Consider the following 22,500-nt stretch of genomic DNA (forward strand, 5'->3'; position numbering starts at 1 on the left):
TAAATAAATAAATAAAAATAAATAATAAATAAATAAATAATAAATAAATAAATAAGATATGAATGATGAATGAATGAATGAATGAATGAATGAATGAATGAATGAATTTCTACACAATCTCGGCAGAAACCATCGAAGATGCTTGTCAATGTCAGCGATGCTTTTTTGTGCTATCTGCTACATATCCCCATGCCATGCGCGAATCACGAAAACTTATGTACACATCAACAGACGCAAGAAGTGGCAATCTCACTACCAACCACAATGCCAGTTGATAACACGAAATGTCTTATTGTAATCACAGCACCCCACTTTAAGCTGCCGAGCGAGCCCACGTTGACTACTCGGCAAGACAGCAGCAAGCACTTAACCTAGTGGCCCAGCTTCCATGTTTACTTTGCTCCCAATAACGACCAGAAATATACGAACAACAAATTTGGGGAAGAGCCAATGTAGGGCTATCACTTTAAAATAAGGACATAATGCGATTCATATTTTTTTCTTGCGAGTCGGTGACCTTGCGAGCCAACGAGGGTTTTTGAAGTATAAATAGATGTATTGGTCATCAGGGATGAGTTTTCAAGGATTTATATTGCTTTCGGCTCTCTATCTCTTGTGATAAAAGCAAACTATATCTTATATTTTGAAATGGAGATATTGCTTTACAGCGATAAGTGATAATATGTGGTTGGAGTGGACAGAATTCAAGCGATACTTAGTGGTTTTATAATTGCAAGGATTCTATGCAATGCTAGTCAAGAGAGCCTAGAGACCATGCTTGAAGAATACGTAATATTTGAAGGTGATAACAAGATCTCGTACAACACTTTCTTATATACCAGCTCTTTTCCTACTATTTTCGCCAATCATCTCTCTTGTTATTTATGCCGAAATGAAGGAGGTACTAAAAAGCCTAATCGCGCCAGAAAAATATATAAAATTGCGAAAGGTTTTACTCCAATACGTATTTCTAGTGGGATAGGAAACGTCACAACGAATTAAATTGATTGCACATTCTCTGCTATAAAGGATTATATTTTAGCCAACGGATCCTTCATACTTCCCGATTTATTGTTCGGTTTGTGTGTGGATGGAAACTTTGCCAACGAGAATTGTGGGCGCTCAAGACCAGGGAGTTCACCCAATGTGAACGAGTGTACGTAGGCAACAAATTACATGGTAAAATAATTATTTAAGAAAATTATGCTTATACACTTTACTACCACTCTACAGTTGTACTAAATTGATAACTTGGGCTGGCTGATACAGGTCTGAAGAAAATGCGAGTAACAGCGCAAAGAACGGGAAGTGCAGACTGAGACAAGTCCCGTTCTTTGCGCTGTTACTCGTTTCTTCATACAGTGTATATTTTGATTAAACTGACTTTAGTCCTCCTTTCAAATTTGCTCACCATCCCTTACTAGTTATAACAGACCCCGTTCGTTGATATATACAAAGGGTCACTCACATTCACATGAGATCAAGTGTACTCTGCCTAGCATGTAAGCTCACGCGCCCTAAATCACAAATAATCGTAGGAGATCCTCACTTGAAGTTAAACAATACAAAGGTTCACAGGAAGATGGTTGTTTGAAGTGAACAGTTTTCAAACAAGGGATGTCGCTGGAGCCGACGCTAGAGCCAAGGGGAATTGTTGAAACTTCTACTTTTTGTAAGAACTGGCAGCAGCACCTCTAACCGTTCCCGTGATATCAAAACTAAAAACCAAAATTCGAGTTCCCTCACATTACTGTGCGCACCACCTTATGTTCTTGCCCAATACACTGTAGGAGAGAGTGAGGTAGCTGCATAAATAATAAAACGACTGTTGTGCAGTGCAAATAGACAGGACGTAAGGGAACTTCTTAGACGGACGCTATTTTTCTGCCACTATCAACAAATGGCGAGGTAAGTATATGGTCATCTGATGCTGCCGCGTTCGTTTTTTTGATACGATGTATTTAGTGCCCATTTACATGTTTTTTTTTCATTTACGTCCTATTTATTTGGGCTGCCCAAACTCAGTTTTTAGGAATTGTGTACCAATAAGTCAATGAATGAATTCTTTCGGTATAAAGTGGCAAGGTCCTGAGGCCACGTAATTTCCTTGCCGTTTTGCACTTTTGCGTAATCGCTTGCCCACAAAATGCACAAGGAGGATCTATAGTCATAGACTGTGTTGGGACTTCCTGTCAAAGATGTTTAGAGAAATAACAGCAAAGTAAAGAAAAGCAGGTTCATCGCTCTTTCAGTGGAATTGGTCCCGCACGAAAAGTGCAACGCGTATTGTAAGAGACAGTTGTAGCTTTGCACCTTCACAAATACAAGTCCATAAATGTTCACAGTCCTTTATTATTTGCAGTTTCGCTCGAAGGGCGGCATAAACGTGCGTAGCCTTTTATTATTTGCAGTTAAAGGTGAAGCCATAAAAGCGATAGCAAACACGCGAGGCCTGTGCTTCTGCGCAGCGTAAACAGCACCATGAAGGCTACTACGCGTCACAGATATATATACCACTCGACGGTGAGTGCGCATGTGGCGAAACTGCGTCATTGGCCTCTTCGATTATTCGACTCTGACAGTCCCGGACTGTCCGAAAGACTGCATACGCAACGCTCGTTGGCTGAAAGCACCGTCTCGGGCAGTCCGGGACTGCCAGGAACGGATAATCGAAGAGGCCCACTATTGCGCGAAAACGGCGTCAGCAGCTGCGGCACCACCGAGTGGTGATGGTTGTCGGGGATCACTTCCAAAAAAGCACCGAGAACCAAAAGAAACGCTATCGCCCCTAGACGCCGACAGAATTAGACCGCTAGACTCTTCAGAGAACTACCGTATTTACTAGCTGTATAGGTATCCAAGCTGCCGGCCATGCTCTCTACAAAATTACTCACTGCTAAAACAAATGATACCTAAATAACCTCATTGCAATAAATAAACATCGTCAAGAGCACAATTCGTTTATTAAATTAAACCCTAACTATTGTGTGCCTACATTTCCAACCATTAAGTAGGCACAAAACGGCAATGTGTCGCCATCTCACGGATTTTCTTGACGATGACTGCGTGACGTACGGAGATGGGATAGATTTTCTGGGGAGCCCGGAATAAAACGCTTCGCGATAAAATGAAGACATTAACGTATTATTGCTATAAAAGCATAAAGAGTTGTTTGCCCGCTGCCGATTATTCGAACTCAGAATCATACAAGTTTAAAGTGACTCAATCAGACTCGCGCCCGCTCCTACTTGCCTCGACGTTCTCGGACTCATACTCATGCTAACCTCGGACTCGCCTCCAGTTTCCCGCGCTAAGACCCGCTCTCATACTCATATTCACTTGTCAGTGCGAGTCTGAATGACTCACCTCTTATGGCGAGTACTTCCTGCGAGAGAGTGGTGATATCGTACAAACAACGCAGACTGAAAACTAGCACCAATAATGACAATTCAAGTTCGTTGAGCAGTTTATTGGCCAAAACGCATACATGTTCGCAAAGATGTTTTGCAATTGCACAGAACCAGCTCTATCTAGAGCACAGTCGCTCGCATAGTCAGTATAAAATACTGGTGCAAGCCACACTGTCCATCCAGCCACGCATCGAACTAACTTTAGGACACGACGTCCTTAAGGCTGTTACTTTAAATAAGACGCATGTGGTTAGCTTACGTAGCCCTTTCCAGCGCTATCTTCTTTATCTTCTTTCACGTTCAGTGAATGTACGCGTTCAAGGTGATCAGTATTATTTGTTTATTCTTCGAACCGTAAACCAACTAATCTGATCGCAGCCCTCAGTGTAGCATAAGCGTGCACTTGACCCACCACAAACGCACTACTTACAGGCATTGAACAATGACAGGTGCCCCCTCGGCAAGCATTTGCCACGTGTCCACGCGGCGAAGCATGTCCAACACGATGTCATGCGAGCCAGGAACCCTTTCAAGACGCCTCCATGTGGGACAATGGAACTGCTTCAACATCCGCGACGGATTCTGTGGGAAACATATTACGTAGTGTAAATAAAGACCACGTTCCAACCAATTTGAATTATGCTGATTGACTATTTTTTCCTAACCAATAGTACCTGTTCATCGAAAAGGCAGGAGAAAGCAAAAAAAAAAAAATTACAGGCAGACGAAAAACCAAAACGAGATCTAATGAAAGCAGTAAAAGCAAGATTGCTTGTACAGACAACCCCCCGTTGTTTCTAGCGCATTTTTTTTTTACCGATCGTGAGACAGAGACAGTAATGAAATGGAGAATCGCGTGTTCCCATAACAAGTTCAGAATGAACGAGCTCCTCACCTCAATCGCTACGATCCACGACATCAATGCATCAAGGCCAGCCATTGCTCAGAAATGTTTGTAACAGCACTGCACTGAAACGTTCTTGTTTTTTTTTTTTTTTTTTGCTTAGCTTAATCTACGCACAAATGGTCCGATTATGTTGGGAAGTTAACTTTCGCGAGACATTTATTAATCTCTTTTTGCAGCTTCGCTCCTTGCACCTCGCGGGAAAAACCACTGGAGCTGCCTTCTATGATGTAGACAAATCATTTATATAAAAGTAATATTTCTTGTTTAATATAGGCTCCGCTATTAGAAAATAAGAAACGACGAAGTAAGGCCAGCTGAAGAGTTCGAGCGCCGTAAGCCAACGCCACAGAGACGAAAAAGTTGCACTTCAGAGATGGCACCTTAGCACCGCCGATCACGTGGGTGCGCAAAAGGTTACCAGCGGCAAAAATGAATTTATCAGGCACCCGGTGAAGGCTTGTTTCACAAAGAAATTCACCAGTGAATCGTATGCTAGCGCGTTACTTCTCCTATTTTCAGAAAAGAAGGCGTCATTACTAAATACATGTTTTTTTTGTTGGTGATTAACCTGCGATGATACTTTCTAACAGAAGTTAAACTCAAACTAAGCATCGCCTCAAGCGGTGTCAGTTCCTCACTGTCGTTTTGCTTGCCTGATATTACTGCAATTTTTAGTCAAGCTCAGTGTTGACTTTCCTGAAAAAAAAAAAAAAACACGAATGCTTCCGCTCAATAACCAAGTCAACAGTTACTTGACGTTACGGAATCTATACGGTTTCTTGTAGGTTCCTGCAGTGGATATAAGGTCGTCGTCAGTTAAGTATGCAGCACGAGTAGTATTAGTCTGGAATAAACTTGGAGCAAAATGCCATTTGCTTGGTTCATGGTATCGGGTGTCTACTATGTCATCGAAACCTATAGTGATGCAGTCGACACCCAAGTTACGTGTTGCACGTCTAAACTGACAAGGACTTCATGTACAGTGCACTTTAAACAAGGAACTCGCGTAGCGTACGAAACGTAAATTAGCTTTTTTTTCACTGGTGGTCAGCAGTCTTATGTTATTCCAAAATATGCGACATGACCAGACGACTTTTCGTCGAACTGTTGACTGTTATACTTTTTTGTATTAATGGTGCACCATGCTTCGTTAAGCCGGTGAAACATTAAAACGTGTTACCAAAAAATTAATTTAATTTTTTGGTAACACGTTTTAATGTTTCACCGGCTTAACGAAGCATGGTGCACCATTAATACAAAAAAGTATAACAGTCAACAGTTCGACGAAAAGTCGTCTGGTCATGTCGCATATTTTGGAATAACATAAGACTGCTGACCACCAGTGAAAAAAAAAAAAAGAAGCTAATTTACGTTTCGTACGCTAGCTTTTTTTTTTTTCACTGGTGGTCAGCAGTCTTATGTTATTCCAAAATATGCGACATGACCAGACGACTTTTCGTCGAACTGTTGACTGTTATACTTTTTTGTATTAATGGTGCACCATGCTTCGTTAAGCCGGTGAAACATTAAAACGTGTTACCAGTCTGCAAGCATCGGGCATAATAGGATTTATGATATTGTTGTTTTTAGAGAAAAGTGTACTTGACTGAAAATTTTTATTGTAGGTTCCGTTTGCGCGATTAGGAGTGTAAGCATTCACCCTACGAGTTACTGGGGCTTTCAAGCAGCGGTCAAGAAACAAGAACAATGATGAGATTAAAGTTGGAAATAAATAATTGCATATTAATGATATATTTTGACAAACTCTCATTTTTCTCTTTATTGTGCGCTGGCTGTTGTCATCGTATTGCACAACTTTAAACTTGAACATTCTTTATTTTACCTCAAAGATCCAAGATGGCTCATCGCCTTAAATAAAATTCTGGTTCACATGTGCATTGCAACCACAGGTAGGTCTGGTGAAACTTTATGTATGAGCACCTAAGTTTCCCGTGCACGAAACAATGAAACCAACCATGGAAAATACCACAGTAACGCACAACCTAATGAACAGGTAAGTTCCTATAGTTTCTTACTGTTTGTCTGCTCTAATCTCTCCATACATAAAATGCACAGTACTGAACATACAAAACGCAATCAAGAAATTACAAAACACATTTCGAAAGGTATAACTTGAGAGCACGATCTCGTACCACTACGTGTCTGTTGTCAAAGGTGGTATAGGCCTCACACGAGGCGTATGAGCTGAAGTCACGCTGGCAATGCACGTATTCGCGGAAGGAGAAACGAATGAAGGCGTTCGAGATAGCCGCACCTCGTTCGTTCAATTTTTTTTGTGTGACTACAAACGACCTGCATACGACCTGTCACTTAAGCTTTCCGTTGGGAGCGAAATTACCTCGAGGAATTTAGAAGAGACAGAATTACTTAGTTTCAGTTTTGAAATTCCTTATTGCTGCGAGATTTCGAAATTTAAATTGTAAACACTTAAGTTGTATCCCGTAAGCACTTCCATGTACATATTTTAGAAGTTTTGTTGGCCCACCGTTGTAACCAGATAAGCGACGATGTTGAAACGCCCTTAACAAGTCAAGGTAAAGCTGCAGTAAAGTCTCGGCTTCTTTGCTAACTCATTGTAAAACAGCGCAACGAGGGTATCCGGACGAGAAGAGGCTACAAAAGCGCTGTCTTGCGACTGAAGGTTTAATGACACGTGAGAAATATATATATATATATATATATATATATATATATATATATATACAGCGAAACACACACAAAAGAAAGAAGAAAAACATGGGAACACAAACTGAGGAACAGCAACAGAAACCAAACGTCATATACCAATATACCATACACATGTCATTAAATATTATTCAAGTATGCACAATCACCCTGCATTAAAGAGATGGATGTTTGCCCCCCCCCCCCCCCACACACACACACACACGCAAACGCACACGCACACACACACACACGCACGCACGCACGCACGCACACACGCGCACACACGCGCACACACACACGCACACACACACACACACACGCACACGCACACGCACACACACACACACACCAAAAGCCAGCGCCGTTATCCGGGCACTCAAGCGAGAACATCCAGGCATCGTTGAGAGAACAAAACGAGATCATGCGGACAACAAGTCAAAAGTTATGAAAATGCAGTCTCTGGCCCCCAACCTTTTGTACAGGACCGCTTTACATACGCTAGTTACTGCACAAACAAGTTTAAAAAATATAGCTTCCGCGTTCTTCCTGTTTGTTTGTTCCCAATATCTCTCACGCTGTAACTTCTAGTACGCTGAAGTTTGATGTCGTTTCCAAAAGCGACGTTCAAAAGGCAGATACAGGGCACCCTACAATTGATTGTCATCTTTTGGCGCTGAGACAGGGTTGCCATGTGCTCTTTTGAACGCCAGCGGTTCGTGAGTTCCGCGGCGCTGGTTTTGCGTCACCCCGAGAGATGGCGGCACGCTGCTTGGCGCCTCCTTCAGGCGCTTTTCTTCTAGCTGGGCAGTGTCCATATGGACCAGTGCACAGTATGGCGTGCTGTAGTTTGGTGCGGTGTGGTAAGATGTGCCGTTGCGAACACGCACTACACCCATTTTAAGAGTGTGGCTATAGTATCACCTCCAGCAAATCTGCTTTGCCGGTAGCCATTTGATGCTTACGTCTACTCTCGATTATGGGAGGGCCAGCAATTTTCTTTTGTCTCATAAGCATTCCCGTATTTGCGAAATAAGGTGCGCAACCACTAGAAGGACTATGGCTTGGAAGAACTTATGCATCTTCTATGTATCTTAAGAGTGGCAGTGCGCTGCATGCTGAGCACGAGGTCGCGGGATCGTATCGCGGCCGTGGCGGCCGCATTTCGATGGAGGCGAAATGCAAAAACGCCCGCGTGCTTGCGTTGTAGTGCACGTTAAAGACCACCAGGTGGGCAAAATTAATCCGGAGCCCTCCACTACAGCGTGCCTCATAATCAGAAGTGGTTTTGGCACGCAAAACCCCAGACAGAAGAAAGAGTTGCAGTGTTAAGTCAGCGTTTACTCACATGGTCAGTGTTACTTACGTGAGTGTTCACTCACCTTGCCTTGACAGATGTTGAAGCTGCGCACTACCAAGCCTGGAAACCCTGTGCTCTCTCGGTGTTCTACTGTAATTTTCCCATGCTTGGAAGTGCTGTTGAGATCTGGCCAAAACATCGGGGTTGTCTGTAATACCGCGAGGGAAAAACCAGTTGTGACACAAATACAAAAAAAAAGAACACAATCTCGACAGGATGTATATCGTATGTGTATTGCATCGCTCAAGACAGTAGCAAAGCATTAGAACGCTCTCCGAATTACATGGAACCCGACGTGGTGGCTTAGACTCTACAGTGTTTCGCTTCCAAGCACGAAGTGTGGGTTAAATATTTCGGCCAGGCCAGTGGCACATTAAGCGGGCGAAATGCGAAAAAAGAAAAAGAAATGCTCGTGTTCTTAGATTTATGTGCACTGTTAAGAGCTTCAGGTAGTCAAAATTATTCCGGAGTTCTCCACTATGGCGTGCCTCATAACCATATTGTAGTTCTCGCACGGAAGTCTCCAGAATTTGATTAATTACTGTGTAAATTACAAAGGTTCACGGCTTAAACATTTCAATATAAAACACGTGATTATTTTTCGTTCCAAACTGCAGAGGCTGACGCGCAGCAAGGTAACACATAAATCAAGAGTTATCGCGTACTTATTGTTTCTACTAAGACATGATCCTGAAACCAATTACGTGGCAGCAATCGGGCTACCGCGTGTGCCATTGCAGGGAATTGCTAATACTCTGAGCTGTTATCTTTCCATGGTTCCTTCCTGCGGGACAGTTTCACGACAGTCTTCAGTGCATGGCAAGGCGATTCATGTGGTTCGGAGTCTTTCAGCTTGCAAGTCAATAAAGCAGCCTGTTAACCTGCAGTGCGTCAAGAGGGAACTACAAAGAGCAACCCTGACTGCAGTGTGGTACGCTTGGACGCTTATACTACTTGCGTTTAGGAACTCCTAATGTTTGCTCTAATACAGTCGCCATGCATTGAACCCTTTCGTTCTATGTCCACCAAATGTTCTACCAATTCTTCTATAAACCAGGAGGGATCGGCAGGCTACCATGGTCACGAGGAGCCACAAAATGTCAGCCTACAATAGCTGGGTAGAAAGCGGTGGGATTTGTAACCACAAATAACGTCGACCAGACAGCGGACAGCACCTGAAAACTGTAATGTGTCCTAAAGTGTCCAGTATTCCTCCGTAGCTGACGACACATAGAGTAGGGGTAGATTTTAGCACTTTCTAATCAAATTAGTTGGACGCAATGCCTTTTTGACTTTCTCCTAGTATGTCCACACAGCCGACACTCGATGCGGTCATAACTCTTTGTAAGCGCTGGAAAAACCGGAGTTGTTGCTGCTCTACAAAGAAGTGGACATTTATGCTAAATATTAGGGCCCATATACACCAAAAAATTATGCATTATTGCAGGAGCAAATTCAAGTCTGCTGTGTTGTTGGACATACTATTACTGAAGCCGACCGGCCAATCGTAAAAAGCTTTACGAACGCAAAGCGCTATGAACTCGACTAATGGCTTTAGTGACATCACGAAGCAAATTGATTATGCTCACAGCCTTCGCTAACGCAAAATAGGAGCCACAAGGAAAAAGAAACGGAGTAGAACATCAGTCAACTTTCAGCAATGTTTTTTTTCTCACGTTCTATAGATAATCGGTCAGGCATACCTGGTCTGGCAGCGGTCCCAATGTAACCACTGTTTTAGAGCCAGAGGAGGCCACCATTTCCCAGAAGTCGTCCATCGTCTCGCACAAAGGCATCTGTGTTACGAGAAAGGCGTTGGGTTTCCTAAAACCCTGTAGAAACAAAGAAAAATCAGCTTGCAGTGAACGGGGGAGCACTAAAGTGTACTATTTAAGTACAATAAGATGGAAAGGCGGTCTAGTCGGTTTGACTTCAGTGTGCGCAAATTTTCCACAATATCTAATACGTTGCTTTCAAGCAAAGTGCACAACATATGAGAAGCCGAAGCCCCTTAACTTTCCTAAAGTTTGTTTTCCTGCTAATTGATTTTCCTAGCTCATGTTTTAATCATAACGATATGATTCAGTACCAACTCGCCCAGTTAACTATTGTTTGTTAACATATTTCCTATTGCAAATCGCTGCTTGAAAATTTCAAGTCACCAAGACAAAAGCCTCAATCATTGTGCAGTTGTCGTTTATAGATTGCTTCGGCTATGCACGCATCATGCGGCACGATGGTAATCATATGGAATTTTCGCTCCGTATTAGAACTATAGAAAAGTCCACCATCACCATTGCTGTTTTTGACACGAATCAAGAAAAGTGAATCTTTCTAAAGCACTGCAGAACATTCCAGCTTCTCTGCGTATCTTTCGTACGCAATCTCCTGTGTCCTATTGCATACTTACCATTTTTTCCTCGCCTTTTCAGATCTTTACACTGGGGCAGCCAAGTGTTTTTGCACTCGCTAACCTCTCTGCTTCTTTCTTAACACGCACAAGGAGGAACAAGTCAAAAGGGAAGTTTGACTTTCGGCTGTAGCAGGATGTTTCTTATCGTCGAGATAGCAAGTGCCAATAAATGGCATGCTTGCATAGAAGCACAATTTCTACTTTGAATAGTCCTTAGGAATACAGCATAACAGCGTTCTCACCCTTCGCACTGCTCAAAAATCACTAAACGAAGAACGCAGAAGTTGTGTGCCTAGCATGCGCAATTGGCGCATCTGCCCCTCGGCACACCTGCAAACTCGCACATCGGCAAACTGTGAGCCCTACGGCCTATTCGTGAGCCCTTGCCTCAGTCAAGATGAGCTCCAGTGGGCAGAGATATCTCTATTGAATTGGCGCTATTGTGAGTATTAGCTGGTGCAAGTAAACTTACCTTTATCACTTACGTTCTTTATCAAATACGTTTATCCTTAAATGGCTTGACCTAGTTTTTCAACAATCCCGGTTGTACTTTCTAACCATACATTCTAGCCATATCTTGAGTGTGCGATTATGTATTTCATTCTGTCTTTGTATCCTAGCAACACATTTGCACTAGCACTCTTGTAACGATATACCGTTATTCGCATAAACAAACGTTCTGATAAATGAAAATCTATTTTATGTACCTTCGAGTTTTGTTGTTAGAAACGCCTGCCATTGTACATGAACTTCCTCTTGCAATTCCATGAGGGATAGACAATATGTGTAAGTAAACAAGTAACTATAACTAACTAACTAAATAAATAAATTGCAGAGAGGCGTCTTTATCGAAGCAGTGCATACTGCTCGTCCTTCTTCTGTATAAGACAAATAAATAAATAAATAAATAAATAAATAAATAAATAAATAAATAAATAATAAATAAATAAATAAATAAATAAATAAATAAATAAATGGTGTTTCTTGAGTACACCAGGCTACCTGGAAAGTTGAGTCGGCGTGGCACCTGACACCTAGTAAATCTACATTTATACATACGCGGGAAACCGCTGAAACCAGCAAATCTGGGTCACAAAAAATGCGAACAAAAAGATTTGTGCATATTGAATGAGTATTTACAGATGTCTGAGAGTGGCCTATGCTAAGAATGTATTTTTTTAGTGAATCATCTGTACATTGTCGACTTGTTGCTTATGACGTGTGCGTTGTATTACGCATGCGGCACATGGCTAAACTGTATAACAATTGTCCTGCATTGCGGCATTCAGCTCTAACTGATGATTTGGTCAACCTTGTAGACATCGCACGTTATAATCACTCGTACAAGTGGACTTCAAAAAGACAAGTCCACTTGTCGAAACGTTGGCTCCTGCTTTCACCTTGTTATCGTTTTGCTCATCGTCTGTAAGGGCGCAGCGATTTGCTTGATTCCGTGTTCTCATAAAACAAGCAGGTGCGATTGTGACAGGAACTCTCATAACCACGAATTCTATAAATGACCTGTGGTAGCTACAGCAAATCAACTTGTTTTGGTTCCAAGTTAACACGATGAATAGCCCGATATCGACAGAGAATAATTCAAGGTGACTCTACATTTTTATTTACTTTGTCTCCGCAATTTCTCAGAATGTATTGCATATGAAAGGTCGGAATCTGTTCCACATTTAGGAGGGAGGTGCTTCGGCTCCTCCTGAAGTTCTTCCGTGATACACGGTTGGAAAGTGAATGGTGAGCCGTGTGGGTCGTCGTGGTTCGTAAAACGCGCAATGTACTGAGCTCCATGTCATCTTGTTTTTGATACCTGGTGTTGTTAGCGGGACTGCGAAGTGTTTCAACCCGTATCGTGGTGGATAAGTGGCATTCAGGCAGAGCAATTTCCAGCAACTTTTTCAAGGCCACGTCCGCCTGAAGCTAGCAACACCCCTCTCCCTACCTCCGTCCTATCATAGTTGGCGTCTTAGAAATCATATAGATACGCAGGAATAAGAGCGGGAACGTGAGAAGCTCCATGGAAATTGAGATCTGCGTACACGTTTTGTTGTGTACCGTTACCGTCACAAAATGTTATTGGTACTCACATCGACATACACGGCGTTGATGTAATCCGTCTTGCTGTGGTCCATTGTCACATTCAGTAGAGGCCTCTTGCTGTCGGCTAAGGACATAGGCATTTAAAGAATGTGAGTTTAACTTAGTCCTACAAATGACAAATGACCAACTGGCTTAGAAAACGCCTCGTAGGTGTGCTCACTCACACGTTTCTGACTAAGTAAAGCATCAATTCACAATTACGGGCCTTACATTACGATCTTAAAAACTGCTACACTGTCCAAAGTACTGATTGTAAACTATTGTGCAGCACACCATGACATGAAACAATGACAAAGTATTCACTAGCTTCCAACTCAACTTTGTTCGGAGAGATAGTGTTGAATGTAGGCTTGTGTGAATATTCGATATTTTCGAATGCTCCGTCGAATATTGCGCTATTGGATATTCGCTCCAGGTCGAATTTTATTTGTCGATGTCGAAGTTTTCGAAGCATTCAAAGCTAACGAATATACGCATATTTCCGCGTAAAAGCCGCTCCGCCAATTACAACGCTTTGGAAACAAAAAGATTATTCAGACCCAACGTTGGAATCTATGTGAAGCGAAACTTTCGTGAAGTGGTTAAAGAAATGCTTTAAATTTACCCATTTCATTCCAGCATCTTTTGCATTAAAATAATACTGGCGCGCCTGTGCTCTCAAGTACCCGCGCTACGCAGTGCGACAAATCTTACATAAGTTTGCGTTATTTTCCTCTTATTTATTTTATATTGTCACGGGCAAAACAACAGAGACAGCCAGAAGTCCACGCCTTTACTGGCACCAGACCAAGGAAAAACATCCTCTTTTTCTACCAACCCCAAAGCGTGTACGTGCCACATCGGATGGCTGATATGTGACGGTATGTGCCATTACCCCCTCTCCTAAAGAAGCATTGTCTCGATGCTGTAAAGGAGGGTAAAACAAATATTAAAAAAGGAGGGTTACAATTTAAACGAAAGAAATGTGTCGTAACGCGAAATAAGAATCTGCTGTTGTGAAAGATGGAACGAAAGCAAGAAAAAAAAAAGAAAGAAAACATAGGACACAACAAAAATGAACAAAATGACAACACCACCACCACCACCAACAACAACAACAAAAAGAAGAGTGACGCCAAGTCATCAATGTAGTATAATCACTCGACGGTCGAGTCACGGCGTGAAAAATATGGTTTGAGTCTTGAAACATGAAAGACCTCAGTTTGAGGAAGCCGACAGGAATTTCTTCGGGTTGCCTTCTGGGAGAACCTCGTAGGTAACGTTGCTGAGTCGCCGCACAATCTTGTAGGGACCGAAGTAGCGACGCAACAACTTTTCTGACGGGCCACGCTGTCGGATGGGGGTCCACACCCACACTTCATCGCCAGAATTGTAGGCAACCTCTCGGTGGCGAAGGTTGTAGCGGCGTGCATCGGCGATTTGGCGAGACAACGCGAGATCGCGCGAGGTGACGGGCCTCCTCGGCGCGCTGGGCGGACATGGCCGCATCCGTGTGAAACATTCCCAAGTTTCGGGAAGGAGCATGGCGTCGAGCATCGAGGTGACCTCTCGACCATTGACTAAGCGAAAAGGGGTGAATCCTGTACTTTCCTGCATAGCGGTGTTGTACGCAAAAGTGACGTAAGGAAGGATGTCGTCCCAGTTCTTGTGGTCAATGGCTACATACATTGATAGCCTGTCCGAGCATTTATCATCAAAAATTGTCATCAAAAATGATCAAGTGTGCACAAGTGTATTCTTTATTGATATTGTCAAAGCTTTTTGAACAGTCATTAGAGGTTCTTCTTTCTTGGGTTTTACGTGTCCAAAACCAGTTCTGATTATGAGGCACGCCGTAGTGGAGGGCTCCGGATTAATTTTGACCACCTGGGGTTCTTTAACGTGCACTACAACGTAAGCACACGGGCGTTTTTGCATTTTCGCCCCCATCGAAATGCGGCCGCCGCGGCCGGGATTCGATCCCGCGATCTCGTGCTCAGCAGCGCAACGCCTTAGCTGACTGAGCCACCCCGGCGGGTCAGTCATTACAGGTGTCTACACTGCCATCAGACTGGAAGATAGGGAAGGTGATCCCTGTGCATAAATGTGGTGATGTACATTCCCCCAATAATTACCGTCCCATATCATTAACATCCATCCCAGTAAAAAATTTAGAGCATATAATATACTCGCACCTCATCGACTTCCTCGCGTCCAATTTATCAGTATTTATCAGCATGGATTCCGTAAAGCAGTTTCGTGCGAAACGCAATTGTTATGTTTTACCGACGACTTATTTATTAGCGCGGATCATGACGTTGATACTGATTGCATATATTTAGATTTTGCCAGAGCATTTGACTCCGTCTCACACGAGCTACTTATCTTCAAGCTTAATCAACTTAACATAGACCCCAGTGTACTTGCATGGATTAAGGAATTTCTCTCTAACCGTAGCCAGTATGTGACAGCTAATGACTTTTGTTCGCCTAATTCCCCCGTAACATCTGGTGTTCCGCAAGGGTCCGTTTTGGGCCCTCTACTTTTCTTGATTTATATTAATGATCTTCCTACTTGCCTTTCTTTCTCAACTGTCCGACTGTTTGCAGATGACTGTGTGATTTACCAGAAAATTACTAACCATGCTGATTATATCAATCTGCAACACGATCTAGATAGGGTGTTTGAATGGTGCAATCAATGGCTCATGACACTTAACCCAACTAAATGTAAAAGCATGCGAGTTTCTCGCCACGCTACTACTCATTGTCCGCGTACTTACTCCCTCAATAATATTCCATTACCATCTGTTGACAGTTATAAATACCTTGGTGTTCACATTTCTTCTAACCTTTCGTGGAATATGCATGTCGAATATGAAGCTAACAACGCGAATCGCATGCTTGGCTATCTGCGTCGAAATTTTTGTGATGCGCCATCGTCCCTGAAGTTAACACTTTACAAAACCCGGTACGTTCCAAGTTAGAGTACGCATGCGCCATATGGGATCCTACTCAGACCACCCTCATTAAACTCTTGAAGCTATTCAGAATCGCGCAGCACGTTTCATCTTATCGAATTATTCACGTCTTCCCGTGTCACGTCTATGAAGAAAACCCTTAAATTGCCTGACCTTTCGTTGCGTCGAAAGTCCCATCTCGCTCTAATCTTTTTCACAAAATCTATTAATTATAACAACGATTTAAAGGACATCCTGTTTCATTCACCTCATTACATTTCTTCAAGGAACGATCATCACTTCAAGGTTGGTCTACCGTCTTGTAGCACAAAATTGTGTAATGACTCTTTTGTTCCTAGAACAAGCGTCGCATGGAACCACCTTCCCTCCACAATCGCAAGCATAACGGATGACCACGAGTTCAAGATCGCTTTACAAAATGCCTTTTAATATTTTTGTTAGTTGCACGTCCTTGTCATGTTTTCCCCATTCCTTTCTGTAGTGCCTTCGGGCCCTGAAACTATATTAAATAAATAAATAAATAAATAAATAAATAAATAAATAAATAAATAAATAAATAAATAAATAAATAAACCCGCGATCGTCTTGTTCAGGCGTTCTGTCAGTCCATTTGTTTGGGGGTGATAAGCAGTCGTTTTGCAATGTGCAGTGCCACTTAGCCTCAAGACTTCCTGTAGCATCTCGGCGATGAAAGCTGTCCCACGATCGGTAATGACGACCGCTGGCGCTCCGTGACGGAGGACGATGCTATGCACGAAAAATTCGGCGACGTCTGCTGGGGTAGCTTTTGGCAGTGCATTTGTTTCACAGTACCCTCTTAGGTAATCGGTAGCGACCACAATCCACCGATTGCCAGACGAATACGTGGGGAATGATCCCGGCAAGTCCATACCAATCTGATGAAATGGCATCTGAGGTATTGCAATTGGTTGTAGCAGTCCTGCTGGCCGCACAGGTGGAGTCTTACGTCGTTGGCAGTCGCGACATGTGCGAACGTACTGCTTCACAGTCTTTGCGAGACGTGGCCAGTGGTAAGAGCGGTGAATTCGTTCCAACGTGCGTGTGTCGCCTAGGTGTCCGGACGATGGTTCGTCGTGACAGCCACGTAAAATATCGTCACGAAGCGAGGTCGGCGCAACTAGCAGGTATGTAGCTTGCGTATGGACAAAGTTCTTCTTATAAAGGACGCCGTCCCGGAAACAAAATGAGGCTAGCGAGCGTGGGAAATTCGAGGAAGACTTGACGTGCGCCTTTCCATGTAGTCAATGAGAGGGCTGAGCTCCAAGTCGTCGCGCTGTTGTTGAGCCATGTCAGTTGCTGATACGGCAGAAAGGAAAAGTGTCATCCTCTTCAAGGTCAGCGGGGGCACTATCGACTGGTGCACGTGAGAGACAGTAAGCGTCGGCGTGTTTGCGTCGTGACTTGCGAACGATGGTGACATCAAATTCTTGCAGTCGAAGGCTCCATCGAGCAAGGCGACCTGAGGGATCTTTGAGATTCGCGAGCCAGCAAAGAGAATGGTGGTCGCTGACTACTCTCAATGGGCAAACTTTGTTAGGGCCCAGACAACGGCCAAACATTCTTTTTCTGCTGCAGAGTAGTTTTTCTCGGCAGCGGATAACGTTCGGCTCGCATAGGCAATCACACGCTCTACGTCATTTTGCCACTGAACCAAGAAAGCTCCAAGGCCGACGCTGCTGGCGTCTGTGTGCAACTCCCTGTCAGCGTTCTCGTCAAAGTGGCCGAGTACAGGTGGGACCTGGAGAAGGTTTCGGAGGGTATCGAAGGCGAGGCCCTTATCCTGACCCCAAACAAACGGGATATGCCTTCTGTCGTAAGTTGGTTGAGGGGTTCAGCGATTTTAGAAAATTTTTTGAGAACGGGTCGGTACTACGCACAGAGCCCCAGAAATTGGCGTAGATCGCGCTTATTGGTTGGCACGGGAAATGCCGCGATGGTGCTCGTTTTCTCGGGGTCTGGGCGGAAGCCGGCATGGCTCACAACGTGACCTAGAAACTTCAGTTCTTCTTACATAAAATGGCATTTCTCGGGTTTTGGAGAGAGTCCGGCAGTTTCAATTGCCTGAAGAACTGTCTGAAGGCGCTGGACGTGCTGTTCAAACGTGTCCGAAAAGACCACCGCGTCGTCTAGGCAAAAGCACGATTGCCATTTCAGCACAGAGAGAACCGTATCCATCATTCTTTGAAAAGTAGCTGGCACTGAGCATAACCCAAAAAGAAGGACCTTGAACTCGTATAGGCCGTCAGGAGTAACAAAAGCGGTCTTTTCCCGATCACGCGTGTCAACTGCGATTTGCCAGTAGCCACTCCGTAAATCCATAGAAGAAAAGTAGCGAGCGTTGCGTATACGATCCAAGGACTCATCTATTCGAGACAGAGGATACACGTCTTTTTTCGTGATCTTATTCAGTTTTAGACAATCGACGCAAAAGCGCGAGGTACCATCTTTCTTCCTTACTAACACAACTGGCGAAGCCCAGGGACTGGTCGATGGCTGGATGACGTCATCTTTAAGCATCTGCTGAACTTGATGACGTATAGCGTCTTGTTCCTTTTGCGATACCCTATAGGCATGTTGTCGAACGGGCCTTTCGGTAGGTTCGGTAATGATACGATGCTGGGCAAGCGGCGTCTGGTTAACCTTCGTCGTTGTAGCGAAACAATCTCGAAAAGAATCGAGTACGTCCAGAAGCCTTTCGCGTTGTTCTGATGGTAGGCTCGGGTTCACATCTAGAGTGCTCGCAAACGCCTTGGCAGAATGGTCACACGGCGAAAGAGCAGCTAATACTGGCGGACCGCACGGTCCGCCAGGGCGCGGACGAGGTGAAAAGATCTACGCAAGCTGGTTTAGTAACCGCAGCCAACTCTGTCTTTATGTTTATGGTCCACAGGAGGGAGCGTCACGTGACAATCTTGAAGCGGTTGACGTCGGCAATTTCCGCAAAGTATGCAATCGCGGTGCGTCTTGCAAGAGTACGATATTCCTCACTGAAGTTCGTGACCAGCAGGTGAGCCTGTCTGTTTCGAGGCTGAATAACTCCTCTGGCAGCGCATATTTGTTGGGCAAGCAGGAAAGACAAATTTGTCTCCGCAATTACAGCGTGGGGAACGTCCTGCTCACATTCCACATCAACAAAGAGGCTGCTGCGAGGGGGCAGAGTCACGCATTCATCGGACACACGTAGCACGGTCTTCGGTAATGGGGTGGTGCTGTCAGCTTCAGAAAGAAATGGGTCCTCGAACGACACAAGCAAATCACGTAGGTCAATGATTGCGCCGTATTCACGAAAAAAGTCCATTCCAAGGATTATCGGGCGGGAGCACGCAGGTAATACGAGGAAAGACCACGTGAACGTCGACGCACGGATTCGAACACGTGCCATGCACATTTCAGTTGGCATCACCAGATGGCCACCTGTCGTGCGTAATTGGGGCCCTTGCCATGGCGTGGTGAATTTCCTCAATTTAGATGCCAGTGCGCCGCTCATAACTGAATAATCGGCACTGGTGTCGACGAGCGCAGTGACAGCATGATTATCAACAAATAGGGCGATGTCGGCAGAAATAATCTTAGTAGTGTCGGAAAATAAAGAAAAACCGGAACGGTCGTCGTCGGGTCGTTGCGTCGAGGGAAGTTCTTTGAATGTTCGTTGGAAAGCGACTTCACCCCTTAAGTAGCGGTTCCTAATTTCCCCTGTGGGGACTCGGTGAGCGGTTCCTTAGGGGAGCGCAAGACGACGAGGGCAAGCTAGGTGACACAGACCGGTGAGGGGATGGTGATCGCGATTGGCGGCGCTGAACAGTCGAAGGAATTTGCTGGCCCGTCAGATACGCTTCGATTTCGTGGGGACGCTCACCGTAGCGGGGGCACCGCGCGTCGGAGTGGAAGCCGCGGAGCTGGCGGTACTGGCAGTCGCGGTACACATGACCTGCATCGCCACAGGGGTGGCGCTCTGTCTTGAGCCAGGTGGTCTACATGTATACGCACGTTCGGTTACGTTGAGCCGGGTAGCGGATGCGAAGAGGTGTCCGGGAACAGATGTGTGGACTGGTTCACTGTCCGCATGATGGGACCTAGCTGTAGATGGTGACGCAGGAGGCCTCAATGCCGCCGCGTACTTTAGAACGGGGACCTCAGGTCTTGGTGGTGCGAGTGGTTGCACCGCTTGTCTGATTTCGCTCCGGATGACACCCGCAAGTGCTGTCATAGGTGGTTGGGGTCCCACTGGTTCCACTGCTTGGAGTTGCCACAGTTCGTCACTCACAACGCTTCGTATGAAGTCTGCAAAGGCCTGCTTCTCGCTGTCGGACCCAAGAGAGCATGCAGTAGCCGGGATGTCATGGCGTTCGTACTGTGACGACCGCTGCTGGAGAGTACGCTCCATCGTGGTTGCCTCACTCACGAACTAGGCCATGGTTGTTGACGGATTGCGTACGAGCCCGGCGAAAAGCTGTTCTTTCACACCACGCACTAAATGTCGCACCTTATTTTCCTCGGACACTGCAGGGTCTGCGCGTCTGAAAGTACGAAGCATGTCCTTGACAAACATCGAGACTCTCTCGTTGGGCCGCTGGTTCCTAGTAGAGATGGCTTGTTCAGCTCTATCCTTTCTTTCGGCGTTGCGGTACGCATCGCGGCGAGCTGTCGGCTAAATTCTTGCCATGTCCCAAAGGAACCCTCGTGGTTCTCGTACCACGTCTTCGCAGAGTCTTCTAGCGTGATGTTAACTCTCCGCAGCTTGCGAACATCATCCCACCCGTTGATGCTGGCAACCCGATCGAAGTGGTCCAGTCAGTCTTCAACATCCTCAAAAGTGTCTCCGTGGAACGGGTTGGGCGTCTGTGGCGCATGCAAAACATGCGGGAGAGAAGACTGGGCATCGCAGGTCTGGCTCGCCTGGTTTGTAGTGGTCCTGACGTCGTTATTTCTAGTCTTGATGACAAGGGACCGAATTCGGGGAGTAGTGCTTAAAGCCGGCGGCTGCTTCTTGCTGTGGGAGCTGTGGCTTTCTGTAAGGTGCTAGGAGTGACGGCGGAAACTTGGGAGCGAAGGTGCATTTACCCAGCACTCTCCACCAGTAATGTCATCGGTGAAACAACAGAGACATGCAGCCAGGAGTCCACGTAGATGTAGAGCCTCAGTGGTAGTGGCACACGTCTTTACCGGCACCAGACCAAGGAAAAACGTCCTCTTCTTCTACCAACCCCAAAGCATGTACGTGCCACATCGGATGGCTGATATGTGGCGATATGTGCCAATATGTACCTCCCACTACTTGACCAAAGTCTTGGGTATGTGCCATAGCATGGAAATAATACGTGGTGATGATCACAAAGAGCTAATTTTTAAATGCGTAAGCATTTCTATGCTTACCCAACGAGGAAACACGCCCATCCGTCACGTCAGACGAATCGCTATAAAGCATTTTCTGTATAAAACAAAATAAACATATGAAATATGTAGCCCCTCCCCTGTCGAGGAGATGGGGGTAAGCGAAGCTTGTCGTGCATTTCTTCGGTGTTCCTCCGAACGAATTGCCATGACAAGTACGTACCACGTTGTGCTCGAACCACAACCAGTAAACACGCACTGCTGCTGGCTCCGAAGTTCCGGTTGAAAAACTCGCGTTGAAACCTGGCCATCGCACCGGAGAAATTGGCGCTAGCGTTGCTGAGGCGTGCACCACCGTTGTCGGGTTCCTGGAGGGCTAGACGACGCTGACCTTTGGCCTCAACATCGCGCTCCCTAAACTCGGGGTCCGCGGCTCTTCGCTGACGTTTCGCCTGGGCTTCAGAAGCTCTCACACTAGAATCGGCTCGTCGTTCGCGAGCGCGTTCATTCCGGATGGATTTCCATGAAATTTCTTCAAAATTAAATCAGTCCGTTACGTAAGACAATGAATGGCAAATACCCCCTTAAGTAATGGCTCATACACCGTAAACACGGCCTCCCCATTACGACGACAGAAGAGAAGTGAAATTCTACGCTGGAATGATTAGCGGCAACGCATCCAGCTGTGGAAGCAGACGACAACGAACGCGGGAGCGCTACTTTAATATGTTGTATTAGGTTGCCTCGATGCAACACTTCCTTGTACAGGGTGGAGTCATGTCGGGTTGTGCCGCCATATTGTGTCCCATATTGTGTCCCAACACGCATATTGTGTCCCAACACGCAAACAGACAGTGCGAATTTAGGTTCTGCGTTCGCTGACAGTGTAGAAATTTCTCATTAGAAATTTCTCTTCCATATACATGGAAGGAGCGTGGCACCGTGGTACCGGAGCGTGGCACCTTTCCAACGCATCGCATGTGCACAATACCTTGTGGAGCTCCCTGGGCGTCGCCACAATCTTGATAGCTGCAATTATCCGTGACTCCTCGCAAAAGCATTGCAGAAACTGCAGCGTTGACCTTTCTACTAACGTGCAAGTCCAGAGCGGAGGTAGATAGAATGGTAGAGAGGAGGTAGAGAGAAGAGGCAGGGAATGGGTAGAACCGAAGCAGTCGCGACACGAGTGAAAAGCAGCCTTGCCACTCTTCGCTCGCAGCTTTCATACAAGGAGGGAGGAGAGGATAGGGAAAAGGTGACGCGAGAAGGCAAGGAAACGCTGCTAGTATAGACGCGACAGCG

General features: G+C 45.2%; 1 protein-coding gene across 1 annotated transcript in view; it reads right to left on the reverse strand.

Annotated features, from left to right (window-relative positions):
- The window catches only part of LOC119432443 (receptor-type tyrosine-protein phosphatase mu), a 30,775-nt gene that overhangs the window by 3,294 nt on the left and 4,981 nt on the right, over positions 1 to 22,500 (reverse strand). The window contains exons 4-7 of the mRNA XM_049658239.1: positions 12,875 to 12,951; positions 10,066 to 10,194; positions 8,385 to 8,510; positions 3,841 to 3,992 (exon numbers count right to left, since the gene is read on the reverse strand). Coding sequence (XP_049514196.1) covers positions 3,841 to 3,992; positions 8,385 to 8,510; positions 10,066 to 10,194; positions 12,875 to 12,951 — 484 coding nt within the window. The remainder of the gene's footprint in view (positions 1 to 3,840; positions 3,993 to 8,384; positions 8,511 to 10,065; positions 10,195 to 12,874; positions 12,952 to 22,500) is intronic.

The sequence above is a fragment of the Dermacentor silvarum genome, chromosome 11 (genome assembly GCF_013339745.2).
Source record: "Dermacentor silvarum isolate Dsil-2018 chromosome 11, BIME_Dsil_1.4, whole genome shotgun sequence".
Lineage (NCBI taxonomy): Eukaryota > Metazoa > Arthropoda > Arachnida > Ixodida > Ixodidae > Dermacentor > Dermacentor silvarum.